The sequence below is a fragment of the Leptonychotes weddellii genome, chromosome 11, assembly GCF_054177405.1.
Source record: "Leptonychotes weddellii isolate Sample4059 chromosome 11, ASM5417740v2, whole genome shotgun sequence".
NCBI classification, from domain to species: domain Eukaryota; kingdom Metazoa; phylum Chordata; class Mammalia; order Carnivora; family Phocidae; genus Leptonychotes; species Leptonychotes weddellii.
Window position 1 is genome coordinate 2,789,545 of NC_138379.1, and position 17,876 is coordinate 2,807,420.

Here is a 17,876-nt window from a genome sequence, read left to right on the forward strand (position 1 = left end):
AAAAAAAAAAAAAAAAAGTCTGTCTTCTTGCAGAACAAGTGTTTACAGGAGCCCGAGAATGTTAGAAGTGAACTGCAGACACACGCACACACACGCACACACACGAAGCGTGTCTCTGACAGGGCGCCCACACCAAGAACCACTGGGGCTCAGGGCACCTTTTCGTCCAGGGCTTTGTGGTGCTCGAACAAGGACTTCAGGGCTTTGAGCACCTCCACCTCGCTGGACACGCCCGCCGGGGACTGCGCCTGCCGCTTCACCACTGTCATCCGCAGGGACCGCTCATGCCTGGACACGAGGCACTCCAAATGCTCCAGCAGCAGCTGGTGGGACAGGCCAAGGTATAACCATGTTTAAAGAGCACTTGCAACTTCATACGTCAATTTGGGGCAAAAACCCCTTTCAATTGCATGCTAGACCAAATGTGAATCCCTTCAATTCAGTCTAAAATTAGAGAAATGCACCCTCAAATGAGCTAAAATAGCATTAGTTCTCATCACGACTCAAACAAGGTATGAGAACAGTGAGCTCATCAGTCAGGGTCGACTCCACGGGGAAATGTCGACAAGGTGTTTAAAAGCCAATCGAATGGATGGCGCCTGAGTTTAAAGACAGCAACAGTGCTCCCTAGGTGACCCTCAGACAGCATTCCAATAGTGAGAATGCACCTACTGACCCTGGTGTTGTTTCTTTCCGCCTTCAGTTCCGCGATCTCTTCTTCTCTCTCCAGGAGCTGCTCCCTGCAGACGTTGAGCTCCTTAGTAAGTGCTGCGAACTCCTGGGGGAGGGGGCAACAAAAACGGAGGGAGACAGTGGGGGGTCTTTAGCCTCTGCAGCCCTCCCCAGCCCCCACGCCCACCAGCCACCCCAGAGCCTTGCACGCACACAAGCCCCCACCTCATGACATACCTGAGTCCCAGGTATTTTACAGAGCTTGGGGCCTGACACCCAAGGGGACAGAGACATTTTCAGGTGCTTTGCAGATATGCAACTCAGAACCTCTGCCGAGGGGAGAACGTTTGGCTGAGAAGGCCACCGCTTATCCCCAGCCTCCTGTCCTAAGCCAGTTCCTCTCTGTGAAGACCACAGGGCTTGCAGCAGCCCCAGGAGGAGGCTGATAGCACCCAAAAGCTGGTCTGTTAGCCCTAACTGGCTCAAAATTGACCATATAAAATAGACTTTCCACAAATGCTGGTAGGCCTCTGAGGGACAGCTGAAGATTTATTTCTGTAGTCAGAGAACTTTCTAGAGGAAGTGTCACTGAGGTGATGCCAGGGTCCCCCCCACCCTGCTGTGGGGTTGCTCTCCTGCAATACTGAGTGCTGCCCTGGGACAAGACACAGAGGCAGGGTCCAAGGAAGAGGACACACACTCTCCGGTCCGTTTTTCAACAAGCAAAACTCCTCTGAAATAAGTAAGGTCTTCTGCCAATGAATCTCCATATTTTAAGAGTTTTCTCTTTAAAGGACAAAGGAGGAAATAAAGGTTCACTTAACAATCTGACATTCAAAATACAGAAAGTGATTGATTTAAGCAATTCTAGAAAATCAATTTATAAACAAGTGGCATACCTCAAGTTCATTCATAAATTAACCCTTTGCAACTCAAAGGGAACTTGACCACGGAATGTACAGCATTCCCTATGATCCGACTTCACAAGGCTGGTCCACAAAAGCCTACTGAGCCATGATACAGAACTGAAACAGAGCTGACCCGTGAACAACACAGGCTTCAACTGTGCAGGTCCACTTCTATCTGGCTTTTTTCAATAAACACACTGGAAAATGTTCTGGATCTGCAACAATTTGAAAAAACTGGCAGATGAACTGAGTAGCCTAGAAATGTCAAAAAATTAAGAAAGGGGCACTTGGGTGGCTCAGTCGGTTAAGCAACTACGTTCAGCTCAGGAAATGGTCCCAGGGTCCTGGGATCGAGCCCCGCATCGGGCTCCTTGCTCAGCAGGGAGCCTGCTTCTCCCTCTCCCTCTGCTCCCCAGGCTCCTGCTCTCTCTCTTCTTGCTCGCGTTCTATCTCAAATAAATAAATAAAATCTTTAAAAAAATTGAAGAAAAAAGCATGTCATAAATGAATAAAATATATATAGGTACTAGCCTATTTTATCATTTGCTGCCATAAAACATGCAAATACTCACAGTCCCATACATGGTGCCATTTGCAGCCAAGAGAAACGTAAACAAATGTGAAGATGCAGTATTAAATCATAACTGCATAAAATTAACTGTGGTACATGCTGTACAGTGTGATAATTTTGTGCCACCTCCCGTTGCTACTGCGACGAGCTCAAGTGTGGCAAGAATCTGCTAAAAACACCGTGATGCTAATCCTCTCCTGTAAGCAGTTCCATTCTCCAGTACATTGTGTATCGCAGTAAAAAGTGATTTCTTGTGGTTCTTGCGTATTTTTGGTTGTGTTTACTGCAACACCATAAACCCTGAATAACACCTTGGGACTCACACGAAGTGCCCTCACTAGTGCAGCTGGGAGTGCTCCCCAGAAGCAGAGAAAAGTCAGGCGTCACAAGAACAAGGTGAACTGCTTGACACGTACAGCAGCAGACTGAGGTCACAGCTGCGGCTGCCGCCAGGTCAAGAGAAGAGAGTCCAGGTAGTTCGTGAAGCTGTCACTGCGGCTACGCTGGCAGACACAGAAACCATGCAGTTTTGGTGAAATCCCTTTTTGCCTCGTATTGAAGATGCAGCCCTTCTCTGGATGCAGGACTGCTATAGGAAGGTATACCTACGGACTCCAGTATGAATCTTCAAAAGGGGAAGTCATTATGTGACAACTTAAAGCCAAAGGAAGGTGACGGATCTAAAGCTGGAGAATTTCAATGCCAGCAAAAGATGGTCTGGTAATTTTAGAAAGAGGTTTGGCCTTAACACATGTGAAGGTAACAGGAGAAGCAGCTTCCACCATCAAGAGGAAGCGGACGATCCCCCAGACACCACGGAGAGAATCACCGAGACGCTGGAACTAACGTAACACTGCATGCCAACTATACTTCAACCGAGAAGAGACGAGACAAGATGAGAAAAGACGAGAAGAGACGAGGAGACGAGAAAAGGAGACGAGACGAGACGAGAACAGACGAGAAGAGATGAGACAAGGAGAGAGACGAGGAGAGAGACAAGAAGAGACAAGAAGAGAGACGAGACGAGAAGAGGGAAAATCACTGAGGACAGGATTTTTCATGCACGTGGAAGTGCCCTCTTTTGGGGGGACATTTATTCATGAGGAAGGCAGGAAGGGGCGAGCAAGCTAGCGCATGTGCGGGGGCAGTTTGTGATCAGGCTGGCCATATCTACGAAGCTAACCCCGGGGGGCTTAATGGGAAGACACAGACACCAGCAGCCAGTCCTTTGTGCAACAAGAAGACCTGGATAACCAGAACCTTTTCTCAGGATCAGTTCCACTGATGCTTTGTCCCTCACCTTGGGAGGTACCCTGACAGTAAGGGAGTGCCTTTTAATGTTCTTCTGATATTGGACAATATCCTGGCCACGCAGAACCCCACGAGCTCGACATCGAACATGTCCAAGTGGCCCATGTGCCCTGGAGCACAATGTCTCTAATGCAGCCTGTGGATCGGGGGCCATGAGGACCTGCAAGGCTCATTACACACAATCCTTTACGAAAAGGACGGTCAACACTATGAAAGCAAATCACAACAGAGAGAACACCTTGGAAGTCTGGAAGGATTACACCACCGAAGATGCTGCTGATGTGACAGAAAACGTCGTGAAAGCCATCAAGCCCAAAACAATAAATTCCTGCTGGAGAAAACGGCCCAAATGCTGGGCGTGATCTCACAGGGTTTACGACACAGCCAATGTGGGAAATCATAAAAGAGATTGTGGATATGGCAAAAAAGCTAGGGGATGAAGGGCTTCGAGATGTGGATCCTGGAGAAATTCAAGGGCTCACAGACGCCACCCACAGAGTTAACAGAGGACGACGTGACGGAGAGGAGAGCTTCCGAACCAGCGCCAGGGGGTGAGGAAGGAGACTCAGAAGACGCTGTGCCAGAAAACACAGTGACATCAGGCACCCTGGAGAGGGCTCCGCTTGTTCAAGACTGCGCTTGACTTCTTGTACCACACGGACCCGTCCATGGTGCGGGCACCGGAGCTAAAGCCCGGGGCGGGAGTACTGGCAAGGCATATACAGACATTTGTAGAGAAAGGAAGAGGCAAAACACGTCAGACAGAAATGTACTTCCAGAAAGTGACACCAGGTGTGCCTGCCTCCCCTGGGACAGCAAGACCATCCCCCCTCTGCCTCCTCCCCGTCCTCAGCCTCTTCCACGGGAAGGCTACGAGGAGGAGGACCTTTATGATGATCCGCCTCTACCTGATGGACAGTAGAGAACCATCATGGCGTACATACACTTATCTGCTGTGTGTGCAAATCCAGTAAGTGTGCAGGGACAAGGTGAGTGAGATTTAACATAAAATTAATCATGTGCCAGTTGTTTTATAACTTTGCTTTCAAAGAATTACATTACCTCACAGAATGCTTCTCTCATCATTGGAGAAAATGTGTATCAGCCTATTACCACAATTGTTTTTTAATGCAGACTACATTATGAGTATGTCTGTAATACTGTAGGCTATAAAAGTTTTATGACAATTCATTCATCAGCGGACAGGCGAGGCAATGATGAAGTAATCGTACTGATGACACTGGGTCACCATAAAGCAACCACACATAGTACCACATGAATCGTCAGTCTGTAAATAAAGAGGAGCCTTTCACATTATCTTCTCGTTTCTGATGTCTGGTGTTAGTAATACTGTCACATCTGCGTGTTGCAGAAGACAGTCCTGCCGCAGGCACTGACGAGTCATCTTGTAAACGGACGACACAGCCATCGATGCAGCTCAGTGCTGTCAACGTATTTTCCTTGTAATTTTCTCAAAATTTTTTCTCTAGCGTACTTTGCTCTAAGAATACAGTATATAATACATACAACACAGAATGTAAGTGTTAACCGAGTGCTCGTGCTACCAGGAAGGCCAACAGGAGGGTCTCAGTAGTTCAGTTTGGGGGAGCCCAAAGTTAGACTCAGATGTTTGACTGTGGGCAGGTCGCACCCCTAACCCCAAGTTGTTCAAGGGTCAACTGTACTCATCCATGGGGAATGAAAAGAATCAGGCAGTATTGCTATAATCAACAACAGAAAAGAGTAAAATTGCAGTATTTTCTCTTGGATGCGGTTATTTCAAGGGGACAAACCGGAGGGAGTGGGGAGACAGGTAATTTATAGAGACTGAGCATTTTCACGGGTATAATAAGCTAATGGTCCTTTTATCTAATCCACCTTCTAAATCAGAGTTTCTTCTTCAAAAACCCACAATTATGGGTGATCAGCTTCCAGCTTCACAGCATGAAAAGCCCTACACACCTACATAAAAACAACTATTCAAAGCCTCCAAAACCATCCAGTGGCACACAACAAATGAAGAAATATCTATTAAAAAAAAATCTACAAAGATTCAGTAAGAAAGGTGAGTCTGCAATATTTGAACCCAAACTGACCCCCCCTTCCTCCCAGCTCAGGGAGGTGGAGATTCCCCTCCAGGGGCTGTAGCCAAGAACATAGGGTTCCCTCACCCCCCTAGAACAAGAGCACAGGGTTCCCTCACCCCCCCAGAATAAGAGCACGGGGCTCCCTCACCCCCCAAGAACAAGAGCATGGGGCTCCCTCACCACCCCTCCCCCCAGGAACAAAAGCACAGGGGTCCTCTCACCCCACCCTGGAACAAGAGCATGGGGTTCCCTCACCACCACCCCCCGAGAACAAGAGGAGGGGCTCCCATGTCCCCCAGCCCCCAAGCCCAAGGGCTTTCAGTGTTTCTCATCATGCCCCAGCTGCCTGTCTCGTACAGAGGCCACATCCTGGGCATGAGTGCTGGAAAGGCAGGGGCTCCCTGGTTCTGCCCAACTCCACTCAGGGAACGGAGGCTGGAACCCTGGGTGGAAGGGGCAGGCTGAGAAGCCTGGGTCCTGGTCACCTTTGCTCCTGGTCTCGGAGACGGTGGTTGCAAGGCTGGAGAGGACCCTGGGCCCCGGGCTGCTGCCCGCCCTCCCCAAATTGCTCAGTTCCTGGAGCAGGGGTGTCGTTCAGACAAGCCTGCCTCTGTCCCTAGGCCTGGTGCAGAGATTTGGTGGTGGTGGTGGGGGGGGGGGTAGGGCAGCAAAAGAGATAGCTCCTAATCTCTTCCCAAAGGAAATGGACTTCACAGGCCAGTTTAAACCCAGGTGCTCTGGAGAGCAGAGGGGTCGTACTGAACATCAAGTGGGCAGAGAGCAGCCTAGACGACAGGCTGGTGCGTGTGCAGGAAAGAGGAGGAGGTGACGGCTGCAGGAGGAGCCCTCCCAGGATTAGGACACACACCAAACACCGACTTCAGGTACAATTCTTAGGAAGGAGCCAGAATTTGATCGGTTTAGTTTGTAGAGACATTTATACCCCAGAGCATTGTTGAAAACAACAGAGCAACTGGCCTGCAACAAGAGGGGGTCTCACAGCTGAGTGTGGTCACCCAAGGGGACCAGGCTAGGGGCGAGGGAGGCTTCAATGAAATCATCCGGCTATTCAATCAACTGGTTGCAATGTTAAATTTTATATATATTTCACCACAATTCCCTGACACACACAAACACACACACACACAAACACACACACTGCTCTTTACAGACAAGGCTGTTTCTGCGATAGATCACAGACAACTCTTGACTTCAGTATTTCAAGGCAGAGCCACAAACACAAAGAAATGACAGTAAAACTATATGAGAATAATCCAAACGTGTCCTCAAACCTGACAAAGGTTGTGTCAAGTGCTGGGCCGTCTCAGAGACCCAGCGGGGAGCGCTGAGAGGACGGCCTGCGGCGGGGAAGTGGTGGGGAGGGGGGCCCTGTTCTCCCATTGGGTCCCGCTCTTTCATGAGCTGCAGAGATTCCTTTCCTATGTGCCAAAGTTAATTAGGCCAAATTCTTTGATTTTCATCTCCTCCAGTAAATAACTAGCTGACCATCAGGTCATTCAATGCCTAACGTTGAGAGATTTGCATCTAATCATCGAGATCTTGTATCAGAAAATACTGTTTGTGTTGCAGGTGAAAGAGAACCTGACCCAAACTAGCCTCGGTGAGATCCGCGATCTTTCACGCGGTGGGCCTGTCCAAGGAGGGGCTGGCTGCAGGCTCGCCAGGCCAGGGCCACGGATTTTATTTGGTCGCTTTGTCCCCTGGTGCAGCAAACTGGGTCAATTCACTAATTCGGTCTCTGATTATGTCCGGCCCAAAGTGTATCGTGCTAGCCAATACCTTCTTCATGTATTAGATTTTAGATGGTTTTCTGCCATGCCCTCCTTCCCTTGTTTCACTTCTGTTTCTGTTTTATCATTTCCTGTTTCTCTTCAGGGATGTTCATTTATCTGGTTACGCATGTAAGCAGACTTATTTTGACAGTTTTGCTAGACTGCAGATGAAGTAAATGCATACTTCCGTAGGTGCTGACTCTGGGAGCTGGAGGATCTGGTTTCCAGCTCAGCCTGAGCAGGTTCTCTTGGTGGCATTCCCCTCTCTGCCCTGTGTCCAGCAACTGCCCCTCCGAGCATCCCAAGGCCTCAGGCCAGAACTCGGTTTCCATGGTGACTGAGGGTTCCTGCTGCCTGTTCCTTACGGACAGTGAGGATCCTGTGAGAGAGTCACTGGACAGTGTGGCCCAGCCCAGGGATCGCGTCCTACCCTCCCGAGGCCCACAACTTCCTATAAAGCCCCAGTGTACCAGGGACAGTGACCTTACATGGGGAAGCCTTATCTAAACCCAGCTCTAAACAGCGAGTCTGATTTTGGTTCTAATTCCTCTGGACACACCAGTCCCTGTTACCCCAACCTGCAGGAGCCAAGTTTCCTGCTGCCCCTGCATGCTTGGTGCTTGGAGAGCAGCCGGCCAGGGAACCTGGCCAACTCATGCTTACCACACTGGGTTTCTATTCTGTTTCTGTATGAAAGGGATTTTTCTCTTGTGGGGGCCTGGCTATGTATTTGGGCTTATTTGTTTCTCTATTTAAATTTTACCTTTGCACTGCTGTTTGGAGATGAGCTATGTCAAAGAGTGAGTTTATGCTGCCATCCTGACTGGAAGCCACAGTTCATTCCAGAGATGGCTGCACACCCACTCTGGATGAACACCAGACCGGCGAGCCCGGCCCCTCCTCAGGGTGCTGCTGCAGGACAGACAGATAAGCTAGCAGTGACCCCAGTGTGGTCAGTGCTCCAAGTGAGAAATGCCCAGGCTACCATGGGAGCGGCATGGAGGTCATCTATGGCGGGAGGCAGACATGCGGCTCCAAAGGTCTGCCGAAGGAGAGGGCGCTGCAGGTGAATTCAGAACAGGAACCGGCTCTCTGGTAGGTGAGAGCCCCTTCACAGAAGCACAGAGGCGTCTGGTAGCGGAGGAGGGTGTCAGTGGGCTGTGGCCTGGGCAGTGTGCAGGAAGGGGTAAGGGAGGCTGGGAGTGGGCAGAGGCCAGATGGAAGGCCCCTGCGCACCAGTGAGGAGTCTGGATTTTATCCCCAAGGTTCTGGGAGTTGTCCATCTACAGACTTTGAGGGCCCTGAACGTGGAGTGCAGGCGGTGCTCGACACAGAGGGCGTGCATGCTCAGAAGGGTTTGCGGAATCAAAAGAGAAGGCCCCGGGAGCAGTGCCAGAGCGGGGCTGAGGAAGAGGTGAACAGTGAGAAGCCAGCTCCAGGCCCGCAGATGGAGAACTGTCACAACCCTGGGAGAAATGAAGGTCTGAATCAAGACCCGTGTTAGAGAGCTGGAGGCCAAGAGAGAGTTTTCAAAACGGAACACAAGTAACCAACATGCCACTTGCTGTGCCCTTCATCAGTTTTAAAGGATCCCCTGTACGGAGGCGGGGCAAAAGTGGGGAGACCCATCAGGCATTGCCATAATGCAGGCAGGCCGGGGTGCAGGAGGCGGGCAGCTTCTGGACCGGGGGTACAGGAGAACCTGCTGACGGGTCCGAGAGCGCGCAAGGCCCAGGAGGACTCCAAGAGTTCTGGCCGGAGCAAGTGAAGGTCAGCACATCCTGAGAAGACAGGCCTCTGGGCAGGGCCCGTGTGCAGGGGAGATGGAGCAGTCGGGTCTGGGGCGTGCTCCGTGTGGGGTATTATAAGACAGTCAGGGGCAGGATCAAGTAGAGAGCATGGCTCCTGGCCCGGAGCTCTTCGGAACGTCGGCAGAAGTGGGAGAGCAGTCTCACTGCAGGCAAATCACAAGGCACTGAGTGCAGATAAGAAGAGGCGAGCTTCAAGCAGGTGCCTGACACCGAACAGTCGGGAAATGAGGGACAGAGTGGGAGCAGTTAGCAAGCAGGAGGAAGCCAGGAAGGGGCCATCTCAGGGGTCAAATGCTTCCAGGAGGACAGTCACCCGGGTTGGCGGATGCTGGCAGACGAGTCAGCTGACGGATCACCAAGAGACGGGCCGCTGAGGCGGAGGGCCGCGGGGGCCGTGGGCACGGCGGTTCCGGAGCAGCAGCGGAGCTGGAGGCCTGATGGCATGGAGGTCAGCAGAGCATGGGAGGAGGGGCAGCAAAGCCGTGAGTAAGGGGGGGGAAGAGAAAGAGGGCAGAAAGAGGAAGAGCCGGGATGGAGAAAGGCCCTCAGTGGTGAGAATCCAGGGGAGAGTGGGGACTGACCGAGTGGCCACTCTGAGCAGCTGAGAGCAGAGCACCGGGGCAGCGCAGCGGGCGGCCTGTCCTGGGAGCGCACGGCTCCTCCACGGGGAGAGGAAGGGCTGCCCAGTGCGGGGGCACACACCCAGCTGGATCGGGAGATGTGTGTGGGAATTTACGGGAGTCCTCCTTGGATTTCTCCCAGGCCCACTGGAAGTGGAATGCAGACAGGACGGGCAAGGAACACTGTGGAGGAGGAGTGAGAGCTGCCTGGGGTAGAGGGGCCCGGGGCCACTGGCCAGGAATGTGCACGGAGAAGGCACCGATGTCCTGCCCGCTGAGGACAATGAAGTGAAAGCTGTGGTGGGATTTCAGGCAGGGGAGGGAGATGGGGGGGCCATGAGAAGGGCAGAGGGCCACGACACAGACACCCTGGTAGGGTCCCGCACTGTGGATCCAGGAGGGTCGAATATCAGCGTTTTATTTTTAAAAGTCTTTCTATTATGAACAAATCTCACTGGCTTTGAATGAAATACCTAGTCAAAACATAACAAGCAGACACCGAACACTTGGGAGGAGATGGTGCTCCAAAATTCCAATACGCTCTAGCCACAAGGAGCTGACCACTGCGAAGCCTCCTGGGTGAGTCCTGTATCCCCCCCTAGCCAGGAGGAGCCCATCACTCCCACGCCCCCAGGCTAGAGGAGCTGGTCACTCCTGCAGCCCCTAGCTCAGAGGAGACCATCATTCCCGTGCCCCCGAGTTAGGAGGAGCTGGTCACTCCCGTGTCCCCCAGCTAGGAGGAACCCATCACTGCAGAGCCTCCTGGATCTTGGCAATGGGCTCCTGGAAACGGATGGATCACCGCCCCGCCCCATCCGCACTCAGCTACAAGCCCCTCACTCCACACCCGCATCGGCTCACTTTTCCTGTAACTCCTCCAATCACCAAAACAAGTCTGAGTCTAAAGTCCCTTACATTTTTCATAAATCCCAAACTGTCTTTGTTCACCTATGAAGAAAATATATTTACTTCCCATCATTTTGGTTAAATATAAGTGTTTCTTACAATAAATTCAACAGCCCAAACCATTCTACAGTACACTGTTTTGGCTATGGTAGAAAACGAATTTCTAAAATTTGACAATTATGCTTACTCAAAGAAAAACATTTCTCTTTGGACAAAAGAATTCAAGTGAAAAAGTATCAAACAAATTTAAACTTAGGAGTTCAGATAAACATTCGACAGGAAATTCCAAAGTTTAAAAAGATTCCAAAAGCATGTTCACATGTGCACTGTTTGTATACTTGCTGCAGAGAAAACCAAATGCAGCGGAACCAGCCCTAAACATGAGCCATGAGTGACCAACCTGGTCAGCACTGATGGGCCTGGCAGAAGTACACTTTCTCCTCTTTAGAAAAAATGTGTATTTAAGAAACACAGTAAGCCAAACATACTACTAGTGACATTCTATTCACTGTAATCAAAGTTTGAAGTATTTTTGGAAACTGAATAGATACGACAATCCCTGGAATATTCTCATTTTAATAAACTGTAAGTCTGAGCAAAGCAGGTTCGTGTTTGTTTGACATTCCTAGGACTGAGGACAAGAAAAGCAACATTTAACCATCAAATCAGTTTAAGAACTTGGTTTCACACAGTGCTTGAAAATGTTGATATTTGTCATTTCTGGACAAGAGGCTCAGACCCGGGTAACAGGTTCAGGTCATACAAACCGACACTACTGATCAAAATCCACACTCAGGCCAATTTTAAATTAAGTCCCATGGCTCAGATTCGACACTCAGCTCCCAAAGTGACGAACACAGTCGTCCCAGTGGTTCCAGTAGGACGACTCTGGGTGGAAAGCAGGTGGTGCTTCGCCCCGCCCCCCCCAGGTCCTGACCCCTCCCTTCTCCTGCCCTGCTCCCCTGGTCACCCCAAGTTACTTTTCCACAGCTTTTGGTTTCATTCTCCATCACTGACTCCATTTTATTTCTTAATGACTTTTCACTATTCTGCTAACCTGCTGAAACAAGAATAAAGTTTCACAGAAGACAGATAATATATGTCCTCTCCGTGTAGGGACACAGAGTGCAACAGACAGAAACGGGCTCTAATTTAGCAAACAGAAAGGAACACCTGAAAAACTGACCTGCAGAACAGGCTTGGATTATTTTCTGTCAGTAGAAGCTATCTGCCTCAGCCTGAGGCTTAAAAGCATGCCAAATTTTGAAAAGAAAACTGGAAGTTTATATACCAAAATGAATGAGCAAATCATAAGTTCTGAAGCCCCAGTGTCTTGATTAAAGGTATGCTCAGAAAGGTCATGTATAAGGGCGCCTGGGTGGCTCAGTCGGTTGAGTGTCCAACTCTTGATTTCAGCTCAGGTCATGATCTCAGGGTCACGAGATCCAGCCCCACATCAGGCTCTGCGCTCAGCGGGGAGTCTGCTTCTCTCCCTCTCTCCCTCTGCCCCTTCTCTTGCTCCCTTTTTCTCTCTAAAATAATCCTTTTTTTTTAAAGAAAGGTTATGTACAGCTACCTATCTACGGAAACGAGAAGGGCGGGGACACAGAGAGAAAACAGCCAACTTCGCACCTTTGTAGAACGGGGCCCCTGGGCTCACTAGACTTACTCGGAGCCACTATGGATGCAGGAACGCTGCGCTTTCAAACACGGACTAGTATCTGCAAGCATCAAAATAAAATTCATAAGCAGTTAAAAAATTCCAATATATAATTTATTTTTCCTTGTCAGTTTCTCTAAGCAACAGATACTGACAAAATTTATGCTCACACTGAGTATTTAGCGATGAAATAATCAAGACTGTATAATCTGAATCCAAAAAAAACATGGTGCAGAACAGTATTTCAAGGTGTTCTCAATTTGGGGAAAAGCAAACATATTAGTATTTTCTATATGTATATAAGACAAAATACAGACGGACACCCACCTGATGAAGGTTACCCACTGTGGCTGGGAAAGGGGGCTGGAAATGAGACTTTCAATTTGTACTCCTTTTTAATTCAATTTTAAGTATGCATTTACTTTGTATTTTAAAAAAAAATACCAATCCTCCCTTCCTTGTTCTTCTTCCTAAACATGGCAAAACTACAGGACACGAGCATGATGCTCACAGACCATGTGGACACACAGCTTTTCCCTGAAGTCACCAATTCTTTCTCTTATGCTCTTACCAGTCCCTGCACCCAGGCTTCCGCCCCCGTCACTTCACTGCAAGAGCTCTGGCTGAGACCCCAGCAATGTCCTCATCTTTGCTGGTCCTGGGCCCGTTTCAGTACTCCCTCCACCTGCCTGATCGAGCCCCTGACTTGCTCCCTCCCACTCTCTCCCGCCTCAGCCTGTTCCCATGCTCTCTGCTCATCCCATACCTGCTGGTACTCCCACGGCTCCATCCTAGGTCCCCTGCCCACCCTACACACCGTGCCTGCCTGACCAGTGTCCAAGGTTGCCACCACCGCCCCCCCCACCACTCTGGGCAACTGTCCACCTGCCTATGATGCATCTCCATGTCTTCCAAGTGGCTCAAACCATCTTCCCCAAACCGAGCTCCTCAGCGTCCTCCGGGCTCCAGTCCCCATCTGACTCTCCACCCTGGTGCAGTACAGGACTGTGTCCACCCAGCCGTCCAAGCAAGACACCTGGGCACATTGCCTCCTTCCTCTCCCTCCATGTTAACTGACTGCTGGCTACGCTAACTCTACTTCACGCCAGTATCTTCTGGACTGTCTCTGCTGCCTCCTCCTTTGCCTAGACCACCATGTCTCCTTGGTCTGGAGGGGTGGGTCCAGAAGTCAGCTCTGCAAGCTCTGTCCCTGCTTCTCTCTCCAGCCTCCTTGCTTATTGCTTTGTGCCTCATGCACAGTGTATGGTCCCAACTCACCCAGTTTCCCAAACACGTTTTGTTCCTATGCTGCTCCTTGACACACGGTTGCCCCTCTGCCTCAGACCTGTGAATTGGCCAGTCTTCCCCTGACCAGCTCCCGCAGCTGGTCTGCCCTGGAGGTTTCATTTCCGGTGGGGGGCGGGGCAGAATATGTATTTTGTTTTTTGTTTTGTTTTTCCCCACTGTACAGCCCCCTTCGGTGCTCAGCACCCAGCAGTGAGGAGGCTGGGCCATGGTTCGGGGATGCACGCGCAGGTACACTATGAGAGGCCCGCGGAGAAGGGCCCTCCAGCAGTGCATCAGCACGCATGAGAATACGTATTTTGAAGAGCTTCCACGAGTAATTTACCATCCTTCTGTGTCGGGCAACAACTCACCTTTACAGCTTCAGACCGGTCTCCAAGTTCTCCATCTGGGTGACTCATCTACAAATGCAGGTAGCAGCACCTGCATCCTATCCCAGCCCACGGGTGAAATAACCAGATAAGCACACCAGCAACGGGCCAGTCCTCGAGGCAGGGCGTGGCCGACACTTGTCCAGCAGCCCCCTCCCCAGGCACTCCCCACGCTCAGCAGAAGCCAGCTACTCCACAGAAGCTGGCGGCTGATGGGGTTCAGGGTTCAGACTGACTCAATCTGCCATACTGTTAAAATGATAACCAAATGTTAATTCGGTTCCTAATAGCATCCCCACACATGAGATGGAAAAGGAGCACATCATGCTCAGCGTTCCCAGTCTAGAAAGGACGCCCTGGGGTCCCAGCCTCCCCTCACCCCCTCCCATTACCTTCCAGACAAACTTTTCATGGAACAGCCTACATTCTCCACCTCCACTTTCTGCGCATCTCGCACTTAAATTCTTGGAGCCTGTCCCCCCTTCTCCTCACAGCTCCCTACCTGCTCTCAGGGATCAGCAAAGCTGAGCAGCACTAAGGACCTGCAGATCCCGGGCCCCCACTTCTCTCCCGCAATGGATCCTGTGCCCAGGATGCAAGTCACCCCCGGGCCCGGTCTTGTCTTGCAGAACTAGTCTTTGCTGAATACTGAGGTGCCACTGCTACCAATGTGAGCTTGAACTTGTTCTGTCAAAAAACTGAATGTGATTTTCATTTGGAGAAGAAAAACAAAAAAAAACACCACCGTAGTGTTTTTTAAAATTTGTGGATGGACTAAGTTAAAAACATACTATGCCAAATGTTAAGAGCAGCTTTAACCACAACTGCTGAAACCCGGAAGCAACCGAGATGTCCTTCAGCAGGTGGACGGATGAACAAGCTGTGGGGCATCCAGACGATGGAGTAGTAATCAGTGATGAAGAGAAATGAGCCATTGAGCCAGAAAGGACATGCAGGAAGCTAAAATGCACCTTACTAAGTGAAAGAAGCCAATCTGAAAAGACTACATACTGTAGGATTCCAACTTTGACATTCTGGAAAAGGCAAAACTATGGAGACAGTAAAGAGATCAGGGGCTGCCAGAGGTCAGGAGGGAGGGAAGAATGAACAGGCAGAACACAGGGGATTTTTAGGGCAATGAAACTACTCTGTATGACAACATCTGTCTACACCTACGGAATGTGCGCCACCAAGAGTGAGCCCCGGTGTAAACCAGCGACTGTGGGTGACGATGATGTGTCTCCATGGGTTCACAGACTGTGACAGGCATGCTGCCCTGCTGGGGATGCGCACAGCGGGGGAGGCTGCAGGGCACATGGGCCATCTCTGTACCTTCCTCTCAATTTGGCTGTGAACCTAAAACTGCTCTAAAAAACATCAAGTCTATTTGGCCTGGCAGCTAGGGAGGGTGCATGCTGCTTGTCACTACTTCCAAACCACTTCCATTTAAGGCCGGACCCGAAAATCTCGCTGGAGGCTGTGGTCTGTGTACCCGCTACAGGGGCTCCGCCAGGTGGCGAGAACAGAGACACACGTGACGGCTCGCCTGGCCTGCCCGCACTGAAATCTGATCACTTTCCATGACTTGTCTGGCTTTTCTCCTTCAGCATCCCGCGTTCCAGGTTCACCCACGGTGCAGCGCGTGGCAGGGATTCATTCACGTTTATGGCTAAATAATACTCCACTGTGTGGACACAGCATATCGTGCTTGCCCCTTCACCTGCTGATGGACATCTGGGTCACTTCCACTTTCTAGCTGTCAAACAGAACGCTGCCGTGAACGCTCCGGGACGAGTTTTTATGTGGATTTATGCTTTCTTTCCTCCTGGTGCACCTAGGAGGAGACACATTTCCTTACAAGGTAAGTGAGTGCATCCTCCATTTCCATCTCTGACTTCCTGTTTAAATGTCCAGCTGGCTTAGCTATTGCTCCCTTCTTCTTTGGAAGGCATGTCTTTTAGGCAAAAGGTGCTGTCTCCTCATGGGCAGTAGGTATAAGTATTGCTTCACATACTTTTATCTCTCTGCTAAAGAGCAAACCAAACTATTTTTGGTTGTTGTTAGCATTTCAGTATTTGAACACAAGTAATTTCTTACAATAGGACTATTTGAAATATGAATGCACACATATATTAGCATAAATCTGTATTTCATGTATTTTAGAAACAAGTGTATAACATTAGTGAAATATTCATGGACAAAAACATTACAGTTAAATTTTTATTTATTTTTTTTTAAAGATTTTATTTATTTTTTGACAGAGAGAGACACAGTGAGAGAGGGAGCACAAGCAAGGGGAATAAGAGAGGGAGAAGCAGACTCCCTGCTGAGCAGGGAGCCCGATGCAGGGCTCGATTCCAGGACTCCGGGATCACGACCTGAGCCAAAGGCAGACGCTTAACAACTGAGCCACCCAGGCGCCCCTACAGTTAAATTTTTAAAACTGAGCCGAGGTGGCGGGGGGGGCGGGCAGGGGAAAATCAAACCAATGTAATAAAAAAGCTAGTGCAGAAATCCTTCATTCAAATAGGAATGAATCTTCTAGGTAGAGTTTTTTTGTTTTTGTTTATTAACATTACATTATTAGCTTAAAAGAAGAGTTTCAGATAAATTAAAAACACCCAAAGGGTGCCTGGGTGGCTCAGTCAATAACGCATCTGCCTTCACCTCAGATCATGATCCCAGGGTCCTGGGATAGAGCCCCATGTCGGGCTCCCTGCTCAGTGGGGAGTCTGCTTCTCCCTCTCCCCACCGCCCCCACTCATGCTCTCTCTCTCTCTGAAATAAATAAAATCTTCAAAAAAATTAAAAACACCCTAAAATAATAAAATGAAAACAATATGAAGTACATTAATGTCCACTTTATGTTTACATTATGTTTCAAGCTTCCCAATATAGTATGTGCTTTTTGGCGCTGTTCTTGCTCACTGGAGTATGAAATAATTTTTATTTTCAAATATTTAAGTTCATAGATCTATGCACATGCCAAGAAATTACAGTTACATAAAAAAACTGTGTTTAAAGTATGAGATCAGAAATGGCCTGCCTGACCTCCACAGTCTAAAGCCAAAATTAGGAATAGTGTAAAATCCATATTTCCAAAGAGATGTTTTACTCTCTAATTTATCAAGAAGGTATCTCTGAATGAATCAAAGGTCTCGGCACAAAACTATAACTGAAGGAACCTTATTGGGGAATTTCTCTGTGGCTCTGTTAGGCTTAGTAGATAGAAATACACAAACTTAAGAATGAGCAGCCCTTTTAATTTGGACAAATAACTTACTGAGCAAAACAAGATGTCTGAGATACTATGCCAAGTACTTATAAGGTACAATATTAATTTCAATAACGTTATATTTGCTTAATGTTTTATGGTTTTCAAAACTGTTTCCTACCTTTTACCACATGTTATTCTCAGCCACCCTGTAAGGCACACATATTACCTCATTTTACAAATCAGAACACAGGCCCAGGCAGGTCAGTGATGTGCAAAGGTCACTGGGTTAATAAGTGGCTTGGGATTCAGAATTCAATACGGATGTTATCTTCAGGGGACGACAGGATGGTAAGCACCCAAACCAAGTCCCCATGCCGGCAGAGTCACCCCAGCTCCGACTGTGTGTGAGGTGATAAGGGGGGTTTGCACACAGACGCCTTGCACCTACTGAGCACCCACTCGGCGCAGGCTGCTGTGGGTGGGGTCATTTCAGCGCTCACTAAACCTGCATATGCTACTGAGAAATCAACAGGATTCTTGAGTTTACATGTGGCCAGACAGTCTCAGAAGTAAAACACCCTGGCCAAGAGTTCAGTATACAGGGCCCCAAGGCTTGAAGTGGGGGACAGCGGGGTGGGGAGGGA

General features: G+C 49.4%; 1 protein-coding gene across 1 annotated transcript in view; it reads right to left on the reverse strand.

Annotated features, from left to right (window-relative positions):
• PPFIA1 (PPFI scaffold protein A1) overlaps positions 1-17,876 on the reverse strand; it is a 61,239-nt gene that overhangs the window by 37,517 nt on the left and 5,846 nt on the right. The window contains exons 3-4 of the mRNA XM_081798462.1: positions 677-778; positions 159-323 (exon numbers count right to left, since the gene is read on the reverse strand). Coding sequence (XP_081654588.1) covers positions 159-323; positions 677-778 — 267 coding nt within the window. The remainder of the gene's footprint in view (positions 1-158; positions 324-676; positions 779-17,876) is intronic.